A 14862-nucleotide genomic window follows, 5' to 3' on the forward strand; every position below is an offset into this window, starting at 1 on the left:
ATAGCATCATAATCCTGGAGCGGGCTCTGGAGAACTGGTGAGCTGGGGTGGTGGAGGATCAAGCTGCTCGACCACTTTATTACATCAAAACCCTGTCCGCCTCTTCACTTCTGTTCCTTCTCCATATATAACCTCTCTTGTTCCCACGAGATCCCTCTCCAATCCATTGTCTCTTCCACGTGAGAAACAAACCATGGATCCCATCAACCAAAGCTCCGACAACTCGATCGCGGGCCATCCAGCCGCCGACGACATTCCCAATGACGGCACTGGTATCGTCAATCGTCTTCCTGCGCCGTGAGCTGTGAAACCTAACGTTCTACAGGCGTCGTCAAGCTCGATCCTTGGCTTTCACCCTTCAAAGATGCTCTCAAGAGCAGATACAGCAAAGCGCAACAATGGATCAAGACAATTGACGAGACTGAGGGCGGTCTCGAAAAGTTCAGCCGAGTAAGCCAATTGCTGATCCAACTATTTGCCGTGTCTCCAAAGCTGACATTGCGATAGGGCTACGAGACGCTAGGCTTCAATGTCAAGCCTAATGGCGACATAGTGTACCGCGAGTGGGCCCAGAGTGCTCTGAGAGCCTACCTCATTGGCGACTTCAGTGAGAACGACCGCCAATTACGCGCTTGAGTATCGGCTAACAGGCCACCAGATAACTGGAACCGCGACTCGCACGAGATGAAGAAGAATGACTTTGGCGTCTTCGAAATCACCTTGCCCCAGCAGAACGGCAAGCCCGCCATTGCCCACGACTCGAAGATAAAGGTTCGAAGGAAAGAAGGTCTTCAAACTACCCAGACTGACTCAATCCACCACACAGGTCTCGTTTGTTGTGCCGAACGATCACGCCAGACAGGAGCGCATTCCTGCCTGGATCACCAGAGTCACCCAAGACCTAAACGTTTCTCCCGTCTACGATGCGCGCTTCTGGAACCCTCCTAAGAACGAGCGTTACACCTTCAAGCACCCAAAGCCCCCAAAGCCAAAGAGTGCCCGTATCTACGAGGCCCACGTCGGTATCTCGTCGCCAGACCCTAAAGTCGCTACATACAAAGAGTTCACTCAAAACACATTGCCCAGAATTCACCACTTGGGCTACAACGTTATTCAGCTCATGGCCGTCATGGAGCACGCCTACTACGCCAGTTTTGGCTACCAGATCAACAGCTTCTTCGCTGCAAGCAGTCGTTATGGTCTGCCTGACGAGCTGAAAGAGCTCATCGACACAGCTCACAGCCTGGGTATTACCGTCTTGCTGGATGTTGTTCACAGTCACGCTTCGAAGAACGTCCTTGATGGCTTGAACATGTTCGATGGCAGCGATCACCTTTACTTCCACGAGGGTGCAAGAGGTAGACACGAGCTGTGGGACAGCAGACTATTCAACTATGGTCACCACGAGGTTTTGCGATTCTTGCTCAGTAACCTCCGCTTCTGGATGGAAGAGTACAACTTTGATGGCTTCCGCTTCGACGGTGTGACCAGCATGCTTTATACCCACCACGGAATCGGAACGGGTTTCTCTGGCGGCTACCATGAATACTTCGGCCCTGGAGTTGACGAAGACGGTGTCGTCTACCTCATGCTCGCCAACGAGATGCTGCACCAGCTTTACCCAGACTCCATCACTATTGCTGAGGATGTCTCAGGCATGCCCGCCCTCTGCGTCGCCCTCTCTTTGGGAGGAATTGGCTTCGACTACAGACTTGCCATGGCAATCCCTGACTTGTATATCAAGTGGCTGAAGGAAAAGGAGGACATCGATTGGGATATGGGCAGCCTTGCCTTCACCCTCACAAACAGAAGACATGGTGAGAAGACCATTGCCTACGCAGAGTCTCACGACCAAGCTCTTGTCGGTGACAAGACCATTCTCTTCCGACTCTGCGACGCCGAAATGTACACAAACATGTCTGTCTTGACAGAATTTACCCCCGTAATCGAGCGTGGTATGGCTCTGCACAAGTTGATTCGTCTCATCACTCACGGCCTTGGAGGTGAAGGATACCTGAACTTTGAAGGAAACGAGTTCGGACACCCCGAGTGGCTCGACTTCCCTCGCGAGGGCAACGGCAACAGCTTCCATTACGCTCGCCGTCAATTTAACCTGGTTGACGACAAGAACCTTCGCTACCACTTCTTGAACGACTTTGACAGCAAAATGCAATGGACAGAGGAAAAGTACGGATGGCTACACTCCGAGCAAGCGTACATCTCCCTCAAGAACGATAGTGATAAGGTCATTGTCTTTGAGCGCGCTGGCCTTCTCTGGATCTTCAACTTCCACCCCACAAACAGCTTCACAGACTACCGTGTCGGTGTCGAGCAGGGAGGCACTTACCGCATTGTCTTGAACTCCGATAGCCCTGCTTTCGGCGGTTTGGGACGTGTTGATGAGAGCACTCGCTTCTTCACTACCGACTTTGCTTGGAACGACAGAAAGAACTTCCTCCAAGTCTACATCCCCACAAGAACGGCTATCGTAAGTGACCTCCAAAGGAACTACCTGAAATGACTCTACTGACTATTACCCAGGTTCTCGCTCTCGAATCGACTCTGTAATAAAGCATTAAGATCTTGTTTGCTTTTCTATGATATCTAACCCACGGGAATGATGAGATGAGGAAACGACTCGTACCATAGATTGTATCTTATTTCATAAAAAAAAAATGCCCAAACCGTACGTCGCTATGCGCACTTGCTCATCGATGGGGAATTATCAGCGTGCCTTGTAAATTGATTCTGTTCTCTGGGTATATATAACACTCCTACTCTCATCTTTTACACCTCATAGAAAGCCCGACTCACGGTTGGTCGGTACATCCTCCTGACAACGTTCATGCGAGCTTCTTAGCGTGGGCCTCTCTGAGCTTCCACATACCAAAGTTACGCCAGAACAGATAGTCCTTTTCAATAGTCAGTTAGTGAACACAGACAAGCGAACAGGCAACTTACAAAAATTCTGGCAGGCATGAAAGTTGACAAGAACCAGACAATGTGCGAGAAGGAGCCCTCCCAGAATTGCCTCTTATGACGGCCACTAAGCACTTGGCTCACGACAGACTTTGCGTACTTTTCGTTGGGCATGCCGACTTCTTGAGAATGCTTCGTGCGCCTCTGGTATTCGGCCTCGATGGGCAGGTAGATTGAGTCATTGGACAAGAGTCTCTCAGTTCTGGCGATCCTGCTCTTGACACCACCAGTTACGACGGTGATGACCTTGACATCGAACGGTTCTAGCTCAACTCTGAGGGTGTTGCTGTATGAGTGAAGGGCGGCCTTTGTTGAGTTGTAGACACTGCCAAAGACGTATGGCATGACACCTGCCAGACTTCCGATCTGAACAATCGTGCCCTTCGCCTCAATCAAGAGTGGTGTGAAGGCCTGACACATGCGCATGACACCAAAGACATTGACCTCGTACGTCAATTGGACTTCTTCAAAGTCAATGTCTGTGGCTGGCACGGTGTAGTTGCGACCAGCATTGTTTACGAGGTAGTCTAGCTTTCCACCTGTGCGCGACGCAACTTCCTCTTTCAAAGCCTTGATGCTTTCCGGGCTGGTGACCTCGAGCGAGAGTGTTTCGATGCCTAAATCGGCGAGGTCGGTGATGCTGTCGGTGTTTCTGGCAGTCGCGAATACACGAAGGCCTTTGGTGTGGAATTCTCGGGCAAGCGAGTTGCCGATACCGCCGGGGTTGGTACCAGTGATCAGAATTGTCTTAGGCATGGTTGCGTACTGAGGATTGGTGTGGTTGACACTTTCCAAGCTCGAGCAGCACTTTGGTCTTGTGTCCAAAGCTGTTCGGCATCACGCTCGCTGATCCCGTCTCGCTGGACCCTGTGCCTCGGCGTGTCGGCGTTCACGATGGCGGCCGGAGCAACCCTGGTTAAGAGAAGTTGTATTCTCGATAAGCTCGGCCAAGCTGCCGAGAACCTTGGAGGAAGGCTAGCGACCACAGGCACAAATTATCAAGTAATGAGAAACGAGAAGAAGCGAGATGGTGAAGGCAATACTCGAGTGCGGCTTCTCCTGGAGAAATGCTATTGACAACGATCAAATTGTTGCGGCTGCTGCGCACGTAAAGACCTTCTGTATCTTCTAGGCTTGCACGGTCAACGATCCCCCAGACGCCGAATGATGATGGCTCCAGAGCGAACCCCACAGCGCACTGAATTATGGTCCGCAAAGGAGCCGCCTGTACCCGGGTCGTCTGGAAATCGGAGAGTCCAGACCTCGAGCAGTAGGGCGAACTTCTTGGCCATCATTGGACGTCCATGTTCAGTCGCCTTCGATGTTGCATCCTACTGCCAATCCTGCCTCCATTTGAAGCAAGTAGGCACGCGACAGAATAGCGCCAACTGCTTTAGGTAGGAGGTCAACCGAGGATCGATCTCTCTCCTCACGCTGCGTGCACATGTGCAGCACGGTTGACGACAAAAGCATCATGACACTGAACCGTCGACGGCGAGAAAACTAAAACGTACACGTACCTTATCACCTTTAATTGAACTATAACCCGCCTAAATCCGTCCTTGCCCTGTCGTAGTTTCTTTGGTGGATCATTTTTTCTCCTTCTTCCCTCCCCTCTATCTCGTCGCCGCTATCTCTGTCGCTATCAAGATAAGGCACGCTGTACAGATAAACTGACGGCTTGCGCCCGCAACCCGCTCCTCGGACACCTCCTTAGCCAATTCCACCATGACCATTCAAACCGCAAAGGCTTCGGCCATGGAGAAGAAGAAGAACGCCGTCAATGCCTTCAAGAGCTGGGACAACTTCAAGCAATGGGTTCTTGTACCGGACACTGCGCTCGACCGACACTCAAATGGGGAGACGGGCGCAACATGGTCGAACGAGGATCTTGACCCGACGCCCCCAGAGAGACGTACCTGGCGGTGTAAGCACTCCTTTGGCTCCTGAGCAGCCCTTTTTTTTTGCTCTAACGACGACAGGGTATAACTATGTCATCTTCTATTTCGCCTTGTCGTTCGGAAATTGGACCCTGGGATCGAGTCTGATTGGTATAGGCCTCAACTACTGGCAGGCCATTCTCGCCATCTTCATCTCGCAATTCATCAGTTCCATCGCTATGTTGTTCAACTCGCGCTGTGCCTCGGTATACCATGTTGGATATCCGATCGTTGCGAGAAGTGTGTTTGGCATGTGGGGTTCTTACTACTTCGTGGGTGCTAGAGCAATCTTGGCTGTGTGAGTACTCTCTCTCGGACATTCCCATGTGCGGATGTCTAATGAAGATACAATAGCGTCTGGTTCGGTGTACAAGCCTTCTCGGGTGCCTCGCTGGTCGCCAACATGCTGCGTGCCATCTTTGGACACAACTACACGGATATTCCCAACCACATTCCCCTTTCTCAAGGAATCACCTCGGCGGGCATGCTCGCCTTCTTCCTCTTCTGGTTGGCTCATTTCCCCCTGGCTGTGTTGCGCCCTTACCAGTTGCGCACCTTCTTCAATGTCAAGACAGTCCTTATGATTCCTGCCGTCTGGGGCTTGTTCATCTTCTGCATGGCCAACACTGGAGGTCAGTTGGGTACTGGTAAGCTCTCTGAAGCTGCTGGTGTGAGCGCGTCTGGCAGGTGGGGATGGTTCTTCATGAATGCAGTAAATGCTGGTCTCGGAAACACTGCTACTCTAATCACCAACCAGCCTGATATTGCTCGATGGAGCAAGACCAGATCAGGCGCCATGTGGTCGCAGATGATCACCAACCCTATCGCTGTCACTCTTTCTGCTAGCTTGGGTATCTTGTCTACCGCCGCAATCAACAACGCATGGGGTCTTTCGCTCTGGAACCAGTGGGATCTACTGGACGCGATTATGGACAGATACTGGAGAAGCGATGTACGCTTTGCAGTCTTCCTTACCGCCGGATGCTGGTCAGTCAGTCTTTTGGGTACCAATGTCGCTGCCAACATGATTCCCTTTGGTGCAGACTCTAGCATGTTGTTCCCTAGATTTATCACCATCCCCCGTGGTCAATTCCTGGTCACCTGCTTGGGCTTTGCAATTGGTAAGCACAACCATATTCTATGACGTCGGGCATTGACTAATTTGCAAAACAGTACCCTGGAAGATTCTGGCCTCTGCTGGTGTCTTTACGACCTTCCTGGCTGGCTACGGTCTTTTCATGGCTTCCGTTGTCGCCATCATGATCTGCGAATACTTCTTGCTCACCCGCGGTAACCTCTTCATCGCCCACTGCTACAATGGCGACAAAGGAAACCCTCACTACTACTACATCAAAGGCTGGAACATCCAAGCCGTCATCGCCTACCTTTGCGGCATCGCCCTTCCATTCCCCGGCTTCGTTGGAAGTCTCGGAGCCAATGTCAGCACTACAGCACTTAACATGGGTCATCTCGGTTGGATGTTGAGTTTCACGACCAGTTTCGTGCTCTACTGGCTCATCTGCTTGGTTTGGCCCACAGAGAACCAGAAGATCATCAAGCAGATGGGATTGAGATTTGAAGAGATGGCTGAGAGAGACATGATGGCACTGGACGGCACTGTTATCCCTGAGAGTGCCGAGGGTATGTCTGAGGACCAGGTCGGCTGGGATGATGCTGAGAAGAAGAGTGCTGCCTTCGATTCGCGCAGACTTAGCGACTAAAAGTTCAAAGGACGACGACGATGATTTTACAGTTGAAGAAGAAAAGACAGAGACGACTAAATGTATGTAGATGGAATTATGTTTCATCATTACACTTCCACTTCACCATTTGACTTGGAGGCAAGGCACAGATATATCACGCTACGTAGTTGTCGGCATGGAGAGAGCTGTTTTGTTTTTGCTCTCTCCATGCACGGCAGACCACGTCTCAAAAACACTGTGCCTTTTTTTCTGCAGTCAAGACCACGAGTGATGGACGATCACGAGATTGGCAACAGAAACATTAAGCCTGTGGTCAGCTGGTGACAACGCTCTCGACACTCGACGCGTCAGTTCCGAAAAGCACTGTGCGTTTCGACAGATAAGATTGGGAGCGATAGCTCAGACGTGAGATGGCAACGTCTGGCCTCATCAGAGATAAACCCCCAGTTAGATAGGCGATAGTAGCACACATCTAGGCGGTCAGTCCCGACAGCAGACCTGGAAGCTCTGAAGTCGAGATAACACCCAATCGTTGTTTGTCATTCACGATAGCGATACTACACAGACCATGTCTCGGAAAGTCATGTGTGCGTCAATACTGACCCTGGATGTAGATGCACACGATATAATCACAACACCGCGAAGAACAATAGAGGTTAGAAATTATTCTTTAGGTAGTACTTGATCACATCACACTTGAGACTCATACACGGGTTGCACCTCTGCTTCTGCTCCGTCTCTCTGCTCTTTCCACAACAGCTGCCTCCCTTAGCCACTCTTGCTGAAACGTTCGCCGCGGTTGTTGTTGCTTGTCTATCGTGTTGGCTTTCGGTCGAGTCAAAGTTGAGCGTGGCAGGTCTGAGGATGTATGTGAAGACCCAGCTGAAGGTATTGTCATGGCCTTCGGAATTCGACTCCACTGCAACCTAGATGGTGCTTCGCCAGATGTGTTCGGACCTTGGCTGGCTTTCTCTGGCAAATTTTTCGTCGAGAATGGCAAATCGGCGTCGACAAGTGTTGCCTTGTCTTCGTCTCCCTCTGGCGTTGGACGTTCAACCAGTGTGCTTGAGGTGGTCATGACTGGTAGCGCAACCTTGGTCCGGGTTGTTACCGCCAATGTATCAGAGCTTCTAGCCCGTCCGGATGTTTGGAGTGATGGAAAAGATGAGACAGATGCAACGGATCGCTCGGATGAGCTAGAGGACTCGGACGAAGTGCGAGACTCGCATGACGCGGAAGATGCATAGGAAGCAGAAGAATCACATGAACGAACAACGGGGGTGTGTGGAGCGGTAGAAGGGAATGTGCTTCGAGAAAGAGGAAAACCGCCGGGCATGTGTGGACGATCCAGCTTGAGGTCTTGTTGTCGATTGTCTGAGCCTGATGTGCCTAATTCTTCAGTTGCAACATCGATGAGGTCGAGCAATTCAGGCATAGTCTTTGCTCGTTTCCGAAGAGTATCAGGTGAAGCATCCAGTATGACTGAGCGTCGGCCATTGATGTTCTGAGAGAAGGCAGGAGCGTTTTTGATGTTATCCTTCGGGAGAGATGCTACCGCTTCCGAAACCTTAGCAAGGTCGCGCGAGAGCTTCTGAGTCCAAGCACTATCTGGCATACCATTGCGGATATTGGAAATGACTTTGCCTAGGCTCCCGCTGTGTTCGACGATGATGGCATCGATCAAGTCACCGAGGTCGGTCGCTACAACTCCACCGAACTTGTCCGGAGGTAGATCAGAGATGGTGGCCCCAGGTATTTTGATGGTCTGATTGTCAATAGTCGTACCGACCAGGACATTGGACGATTGAGTAGAATCAGGAGGCGTACCACGCTCGGTAAAGATAGAACTGCTTGCAGATCGTACGTGATGATTGGGCTGCACTTGAGGCGTGCGGATGGTGATCTCAGTCTCTCGTTTCAAGATATTCTTCTCAGCAAGGCAATCGGGACAAGCATCTGGGGAAACTGTAGTTCCACTAGTCTTAGCAAGACGATTTCCAACAGACCAGGGGCTCAGAGGATCGACCTGTTGTCGAATCATGGGAGCGATAGTGATATACGCATCGCTGAAAACTTTGTTCGTACCAGCCGGAAAGCTTGTGATAGACTGTAGTTTGCGACCATGTCGATAGCACATGGATTGATCGAAGTTGATGGTTGGGATTGCACCTTTCTCGATGTTGGCAGACAATTGTGGTTGGTAGCGTTTCGGCATTGGACAGTGGACTAGAGGGCTAACGGGGGGTTGGGATTGTGAAAGGGGAGTGTCAGGTCGGATGGGGCTTTGGGCAGAATCTCTTCGAGGAAACGGTGAAGCTCGATGTAATTCATCTGCATGAGGTGGATTGATGGGTAGAACGAGTGAAGTATCGGGCTCTTTGGGCTTCTCTGCTTTGATCGATGGCAGCTGCTGGAGACTGTTGATCGCTCGGATCCGATCAGCAACGCGACCAGGCTGACCGAAGCGAGCCGCGACTTCCGGAGCATGCGGACGTCGCTGGCATGTGGAAGCGGATTTAGTGTTTGGGAGCAGGGTTGGGAGCTGGAGCTGCGGCTGCGGCTGCGGCTGGGACTGGAGCTGGAGTCGAGGCTGCAGATGGGGTTGTGGCAGGGGTTGGCTTGGGGCTCCGTCTACATTTGGCGGCGAGAGCCATGGAATGGAGCTTGATCTTGAGGACGAGTGCTGCAACCCAAACCTTGGGCGAGTGCAGGACATTGAGCGGCATTGGTGCTGTGTAGGTAATAGAGATATGGCAATAAAGAGGCTGTCAGGCTGTGCAGTGTGTCTAGTGATGGATGATGAACAATTGATCGTTGGGAGCAAGATCAACAGCGAAGCTTGGAGGGGCACGCTCGACCAAGACGTTCAGACTTTACGAATCAAGGGAAGGCACGATGGAGTGGATTTGAACCCAGCCTCGGGCAAAGCAGACGATTTACTATACATTTTAGAGACGAGACCTAAGCACAACCGCTAGTGCACTTATTTCAGGAATCCCTGGAGGCTCTCCAAAACCTGTCATTGTTTAGTTAATCGATAGCCAACATGTTGCCATTTCGACCACATGCTTACCTCGAGCTCAATCTTGGCCTCGGCGATGTCGGTCTCGCTGCCATTGCCGCTTGCAATCTTCTGGGCCTCGGCGATCTGGTTTCTGACAGCCTGTATGCCTTGTCAGCATGAACTTTACCCACTTCACCCTTCACATTGCACGTACCTCGGGGCTGAAGTCCTCAAGAGGGTAACCCTCGACGGCGTTGATGCTGAGCTTAGATCCGGGCTGGACGGTAGCGAAACCTCCAGACACTATAGTCTCACTTGTCAGCCATCTTGTTCCCCAGCACTCTTTTCGGCTCTTGTGCGACTATGATTTGTTGCGTGTCGTTGATGTGTAGATTGCGAGACGTACGGAAGAACTGCTTGCTGCCGGCGGACTCCTCGATAACCTCAACAAGACCAGGTCTCAGCTGCTCGATGGAGGGAACGTGGCTGGCGAGGACACCCATGTCACCAGTCTCGGCGGGAATGTTGACCTGAACACTATAGGATCCGTGTGTTAGTCGTGCTCGTCCATGTCTGATGGCGGTATCAGGGAAAACTGTGGGGATTCGTACACATCCTGCGACTTGTAGATGGCCTGTCAAGAGCAAACACGTTAGCAAAGGTCCATGATTCGTTTCCCATTCTCTTTCTGGCGAGTCCTCAATTTGACCAGGGAGATAGACGGAGCGAAAGCGTACTTGGTGAGGAAGGGCAAGAGACAGCTGGATCTTGTCTGCGGCGACATCGGCATAGCCTCTACGGGCGAGGGGAGCGGCGAAAGCGGTAGGGCGGACGCGCAGAGCGGCGCGGGCGACACGGAAGGAGTTCATGATGAGTTGCGGTCGAGTGAGCGAGTTCGTCAATTGCACAATGTCTGCAGGAGCTGTTGCTTGCGACGTTGGTCCGCCGTCTCTCACTCCCGCATCGAATCCTCGGATTTTGCCGCGCAACTTCCGACTTTGTCTTCCCTCTTGGCAGTCACTCCAGCTTGTGCAATCACCACAAACACTTTGAGACATGTACCGATCTTGTACTTTCAGATTGTGATTAGGCCCAGCAGCTGGCCAGACCTTGTACACCATCTCGTCTTCCAGCAAGTCCCATGCTCAACAAACGGGGAACAGTACCGGCGAGCTCGTTTTCCATGGGCAATACATGTTTCGTTTCATGCTATGAAAAGCGTCATGTCCTCGGGCTTCCAATCCTGCTTTGGAAAGTCATCTTGACAACAGAAAGCATCCATCAGCCGAACGTATGGTTGTCAGGTATAAATTTATAGTAGCAGGGCCCTGATTGTTATTTTGTTTGCCTCTGTAAGTCATTCTGTCGAAGCACGAGACTTGACCCTCAAGTCCGCCAGAGGTCCAATGACCCTTCGCACAGTTCTGCAGCAGAGGTCAGCAGCCTTGCCGCTTCAAGATACCATCGCTCAGTGGGGAGTGCAAGATGTTTCAGCTCGATGCTCTTTATGCCCGTAGTCTTCCATGTTGCATACAAAAGCGTGCATGTTGTCTACAGCTTGATGTTGAAGATAGTACAAGTGATCTCTTACACAACTATTCTTAGATTTGAACATGAGTGTGTGATCTTGACAATTGTTCGAGTTTGACAAAGAAACAGCCGTATTCATGATCTCTACGCAGATTTCTCGTTGCGTAACTGTGTCCTTCCCGTATATAGCCAGATCTGACCCATCCCACAAAGTTTTTATACTTACTTCAAATCGAGTTTCTCACAAGAAGTACTCCAATGACCATCTAAGACAGACACCCGCCGAAAGCACGAACACAGTCATGGAAGAAACTCCGTCTTCTGATATCGGCCGCGGCAGGTACCAGACACTACGAGAGCACACGAATGCTTTGAGTAAGCCAATCCCACCTCAATTCGTTGGGGTAGCAGAACAGGAGCCCGTACGCGCCAAAGACTTGGACATCCATAACGACAAATCGTGGAGAGAAACACCGCTGTCATCAACGCTCAGAGACCAGGAGCTGGAGCGGCCAGAACACCTGGCCAAAAAAGCCAAGGTCAAAGAATACATCTTCACGGGCTCTCGCGAGAAGGACACAAGAGCCCTGCATGAATACATCGCAGCGTGTGACAGAGCCATCCATGCTCTTGATGCCAACAATCGAGATGCGCGGACACTTGAGAGACTGAAACTTCGTATGGACATGACGATCCTCAAAGAGTCCTTGAAAGAGGAGCTCGAAGTATGAAGAGTGATACAAGCGAAATCATCATAGCTGACGGAGCCCAGGTTTTGACAGAAGAGGTTGACGAAGATGGCTATCACGGCTTTGACGACGGGCCAGTAGACAGTCAATTTAAGCGATCGCAAATGCGACCCAGGGGCTATCGGTGGTCATGTCCGGGGTGGTTATGAATGTTTGTGTAGTCGAAGTCAGCATTCTGACTGTCGGATATCGAGTGATCTGTGAGTTGAATTCTGATTCGTGATCCGAGCTTTTTTCCCTTTGCCCATAATACAATAAAGTCTCTGTGTTTCAATCGGGCGTTGGGGTATCAAAGTGCAACATCCTTGTCGCGGCATCCGCCATGCCAAACCATTTTCCCAAGCTCAAAAACGCCGTCGCTCTTTTAATTGATGATTCGTGTGTAAGTAGATTGCAGGGATTGCGATCACATGTCGTCAATGCTGGTACCGTCGCGACTTGCGGATGTTAGTTTTGACGTCCGGAACAAGGAGATGGTGGAAGTTGCACTCACGGGATGTACTTGACACCGGCGGCCTCGACGGTGGAGATGACCTCTTCAGGCAACTGGGCTCACTAGTCAGTGATATGTAGAGCGGCACATAGGTAGAAGGTGGACTCACGATGCCCGTCACCTTGACAGCGTAAACACCGGGGACGTAGCTGTCGAGTCGCTGCCACCTAGCGGTCCAGCTGGAAGCAGGATCGGCAAGTGTGATGAGGCCCTCAAAGACCTGGCTGGTACACTCCTGAATGGCATCGTCGTGGCCGAGCAGCTCGAGAAACTCCTCGCAGTTGGGACATCCCTCACGGCGGAAGCGCGAACCAGGAAGGACAATGCTGCAGACCATGCAGGCGCGCAGCGAGCGATGTTGTGAAGGCGGTACGAAGTTGGACATTGTGATGAATGCGGGAGTGGATGACGAGCGGGAGAGCGATCGAGGTATGGAGCCGAGAAAGCAAGATGTTGTCTTTGTCAAACAGATGATGCTCCTCTGAGCGAGACGGATCCAGAGCAGCACGCTAAGACTTGCTCGAGCCCTCTCGGCTAAAACTACCTTACTTGCCCTTGGACCCCCACATGGCAGGCTAAGCTTTCGAGACCGAGGCGGCGGCGATGTGATATCGAAGTGTCTGTGCTGTTTTCTAGAAATTCCACCTTCTTCTGTCCAGACACTACACATCGAGAGCTTGAATATATTGCTGATTTGTTTGCCTTTGTTCGCCTTTCTACCTCGACTATATTCCAGGCTTCAGCTTCGCCTGGCCTAATCCTCACAAACATCCTATATAATCCGCCCCACCACAATCACCATGGAGGAGGCAACCGCCCTCAAGAACCAGGGCAACGATGCCTTCAAGAACAAGGAATGGCCTCAAGCAATTGACTTCTACTCTCAAGCTATTGAGAAGTACGACAAAGAGCCTTCATTCTATACAAACAGAGCTCAGGTTTGTGACAATTCGACTATCTATCCACTGGTACATTCCGACTGACTCACCATCTCAAGGCTCACATCCGACTCGAAGCATATGGCTATGCTATTGCAGATGCTACCAAGGCCATCGAGCTAAATCCTGACTTTGTCAAGGTACGAAATACTGCCATCCTCTTGCCCACGTGCCCCCTTGCTCACACTCATGCTAGGCCTACTATCGCCGTGCCGTCGCAAACACCGCCATCCTCAGACATGCCGACGCCATCCACGACTGGAAGATTGTCGTCAAGAAGCAGCCCTCAGACAAAGTTGCCCGCGCTCAGCACGATGCCTGCCAAAAGGTCATCAAGCGCGATGCTTTCCTCAAGGCCATCGAGGCTCCAGACGCTCCCTCGGCCGCCGAAGGTCTGGATCTGGCCAACATGGCCATCCCCTCGGACTACGACGGTGTCAAGCTCGGAGACACGATGACGCAAGAATTTGTCGACGACATCATTGAGCGCTTCAAGATTGGCAAGAAGCTCCCTCTGAAGTATGTCTACCAGATCATTCTGGCCGTCAAGGATATCTGCTATAACGAGCCTACCATGGTTGAGACCCGCGTCGATCAGGGCAAGAAGATCACCGTCTGCGGTGATACCCACGGTCAGTACTTCGACTTGATGGAGATTTTCAGACTGAACGGTCGCCCGTCGGCCGATCACGCATACCTGTTCAACGGCGACTTTGTCGACAGAGGCAGCTGGTCGTGCGAGATTGCACTCCTGCTCTACGCTTACAAGTGGCTACACCCCAAGTCCATGTTCCTGAACCGCGGCAACCACGAGACGGACGATATGAACAGAATGTATGGCTTCGAGGGCGAGTGCAAGGCCAAGTACAACGACCGCACATTCAAGCTTTTCTCGGAATCCTTCAGCGCATTGCCTCTGGCCACATTGATCGGCGACAAGTACTTCGTTCTTCACGGCGGACTGTTCTCGGACGACAATATCACTCTTGATGACGTCAGAAAGCTCAACAGACACAACCAGAAGCAACCCGGACAGAGCGGATTGATGATGGAGATGCTATGGACAGATCCTCAGAAGGCTCCCGGAAGAGGACCCAGCAAGCGCGGTGTTGGCTTGCAATTCGGACCCGACGTGACCAAGAGATTCTGCGAGAAGAACGGACTGGAAGCCATCATCAGAAGTCACGAGGTCAGAATGGACGGTTACGAGGAAGAGCACGACAGCAAGTGTATCACCATCTTCTCAGCGCCCAACTACTGCGACTCGACTGGAAACAGAGGAGCCTTCATCAACATCGAGGACGACTACAAGCTGCAGTTCAAGCAGTTCGATGCGGTCAAGCACCCGGACATCAAGCCCATGGCATATGCTAGCTCGCCAATGATGGGAATGATGTAAGAGAGAACGAGAGATACCCAGTGACGAGGACTTGTCGGCGTTTGGCGCATGTCGTATCTGCAAAAGTCATGGCATGCAGCATTTAGCGGGAAGGTCATGGCGGAAGCATTTTGCTGTCGGGCAATGT

At 51.6% G+C, this 14862-nt stretch overlaps 7 protein-coding genes across 7 annotated transcripts; 3 read left to right on the forward strand and 4 right to left on the reverse strand.

The window, feature by feature from the left end:
* Nucleotides 1-193: 193 nt before the first annotated feature.
* Nucleotides 194-2682, forward strand: AUEXF2481DRAFT_700002 (glycoside hydrolase family 13 protein; the record flags this gene model as incomplete). Its single annotated transcript, XM_013492233.1, has 5 exons — nt 194-272; nt 326-450; nt 508-607; nt 659-771; nt 827-2682. The coding sequence occupies 5 exons, from the start codon at nt 194-196 to the stop codon at nt 2519-2521; spliced, it is 2112 nt and encodes a 703-aa protein (XP_013347687.1). The 3' UTR covers nt 2522-2682.
* Nucleotides 2683-2843: 161 nt separating this feature from the next.
* AUEXF2481DRAFT_26105 (uncharacterized protein) lies at nt 2844-3735 on the reverse strand (the record flags this gene model as incomplete). The annotated part of the gene is made up of 2 exons (XM_013491866.1): nt 2844-2912; nt 2962-3735. The coding sequence occupies 2 exons, from the start codon at nt 3733-3735 to the stop codon at nt 2844-2846; spliced, it is 843 nt and encodes a 280-aa protein (XP_013347320.1).
* A 972-nt stretch (nt 3736-4707) lies between these two features.
* On the forward strand, nt 4708-6640 carry AUEXF2481DRAFT_26106 (uncharacterized protein; the record flags this gene model as incomplete). The annotated part of the gene is made up of 4 exons (XM_013491867.1): nt 4708-4906; nt 4962-5217; nt 5274-6040; nt 6093-6640. 4 exons carry the CDS (start codon nt 4708-4710, stop codon nt 6638-6640), a joined length of 1770 nt encoding a protein of 589 aa, XP_013347321.1.
* Nucleotides 6641-7325: 685 nt separating this feature from the next.
* AUEXF2481DRAFT_1688 (uncharacterized protein) lies at nt 7326-8837 on the reverse strand (the record flags this gene model as incomplete). The annotated part of the gene is made up of 1 exon (XM_013491712.1): nt 7326-8837. The coding sequence occupies one exon, from the start codon at nt 8835-8837 to the stop codon at nt 7326-7328; it is 1512 nt and encodes a 503-aa protein (XP_013347166.1).
* A 301-nt stretch (nt 8838-9138) lies between these two features.
* Nucleotides 9139-10495, reverse strand: AUEXF2481DRAFT_1689 (uncharacterized protein; the record flags this gene model as incomplete). Its single annotated transcript, XM_013491713.1, has 6 exons — nt 9139-9387; nt 9696-9785; nt 9841-9929; nt 10033-10163; nt 10238-10260; nt 10364-10495. 6 exons carry the CDS (start codon nt 10493-10495, stop codon nt 9139-9141), a joined length of 714 nt encoding a protein of 237 aa, XP_013347167.1.
* A 597-nt stretch (nt 10496-11092) lies between these two features.
* AUEXF2481DRAFT_380104 (uncharacterized protein) lies at nt 11093-12031 on the forward strand. The gene has a single exon (XM_013492234.1). It carries the CDS (start codon nt 11294-11296, stop codon nt 11885-11887), a length of 594 nt encoding a protein of 197 aa, XP_013347688.1. The 5' UTR covers nt 11093-11293; the 3' UTR covers nt 11888-12031.
* A 363-nt stretch (nt 12032-12394) lies between these two features.
* On the reverse strand, nt 12395-12783 carry AUEXF2481DRAFT_26110 (uncharacterized protein; the record flags this gene model as incomplete). The annotated part of the gene is made up of 2 exons (XM_013491868.1): nt 12395-12451; nt 12508-12783. 2 exons carry the CDS (start codon nt 12781-12783, stop codon nt 12395-12397), a joined length of 333 nt encoding a protein of 110 aa, XP_013347322.1.
* Between the last annotated feature and the right edge of the window lie 2079 nt (nt 12784-14862).

This window comes from Aureobasidium subglaciale, assembly GCF_000721755.1.
Source record: "Aureobasidium subglaciale EXF-2481 unplaced genomic scaffold scaffold_2, whole genome shotgun sequence".
Classification (NCBI taxonomy): Eukaryota; Fungi; Ascomycota; class Dothideomycetes; order Dothideales; family Saccotheciaceae; genus Aureobasidium; species Aureobasidium subglaciale.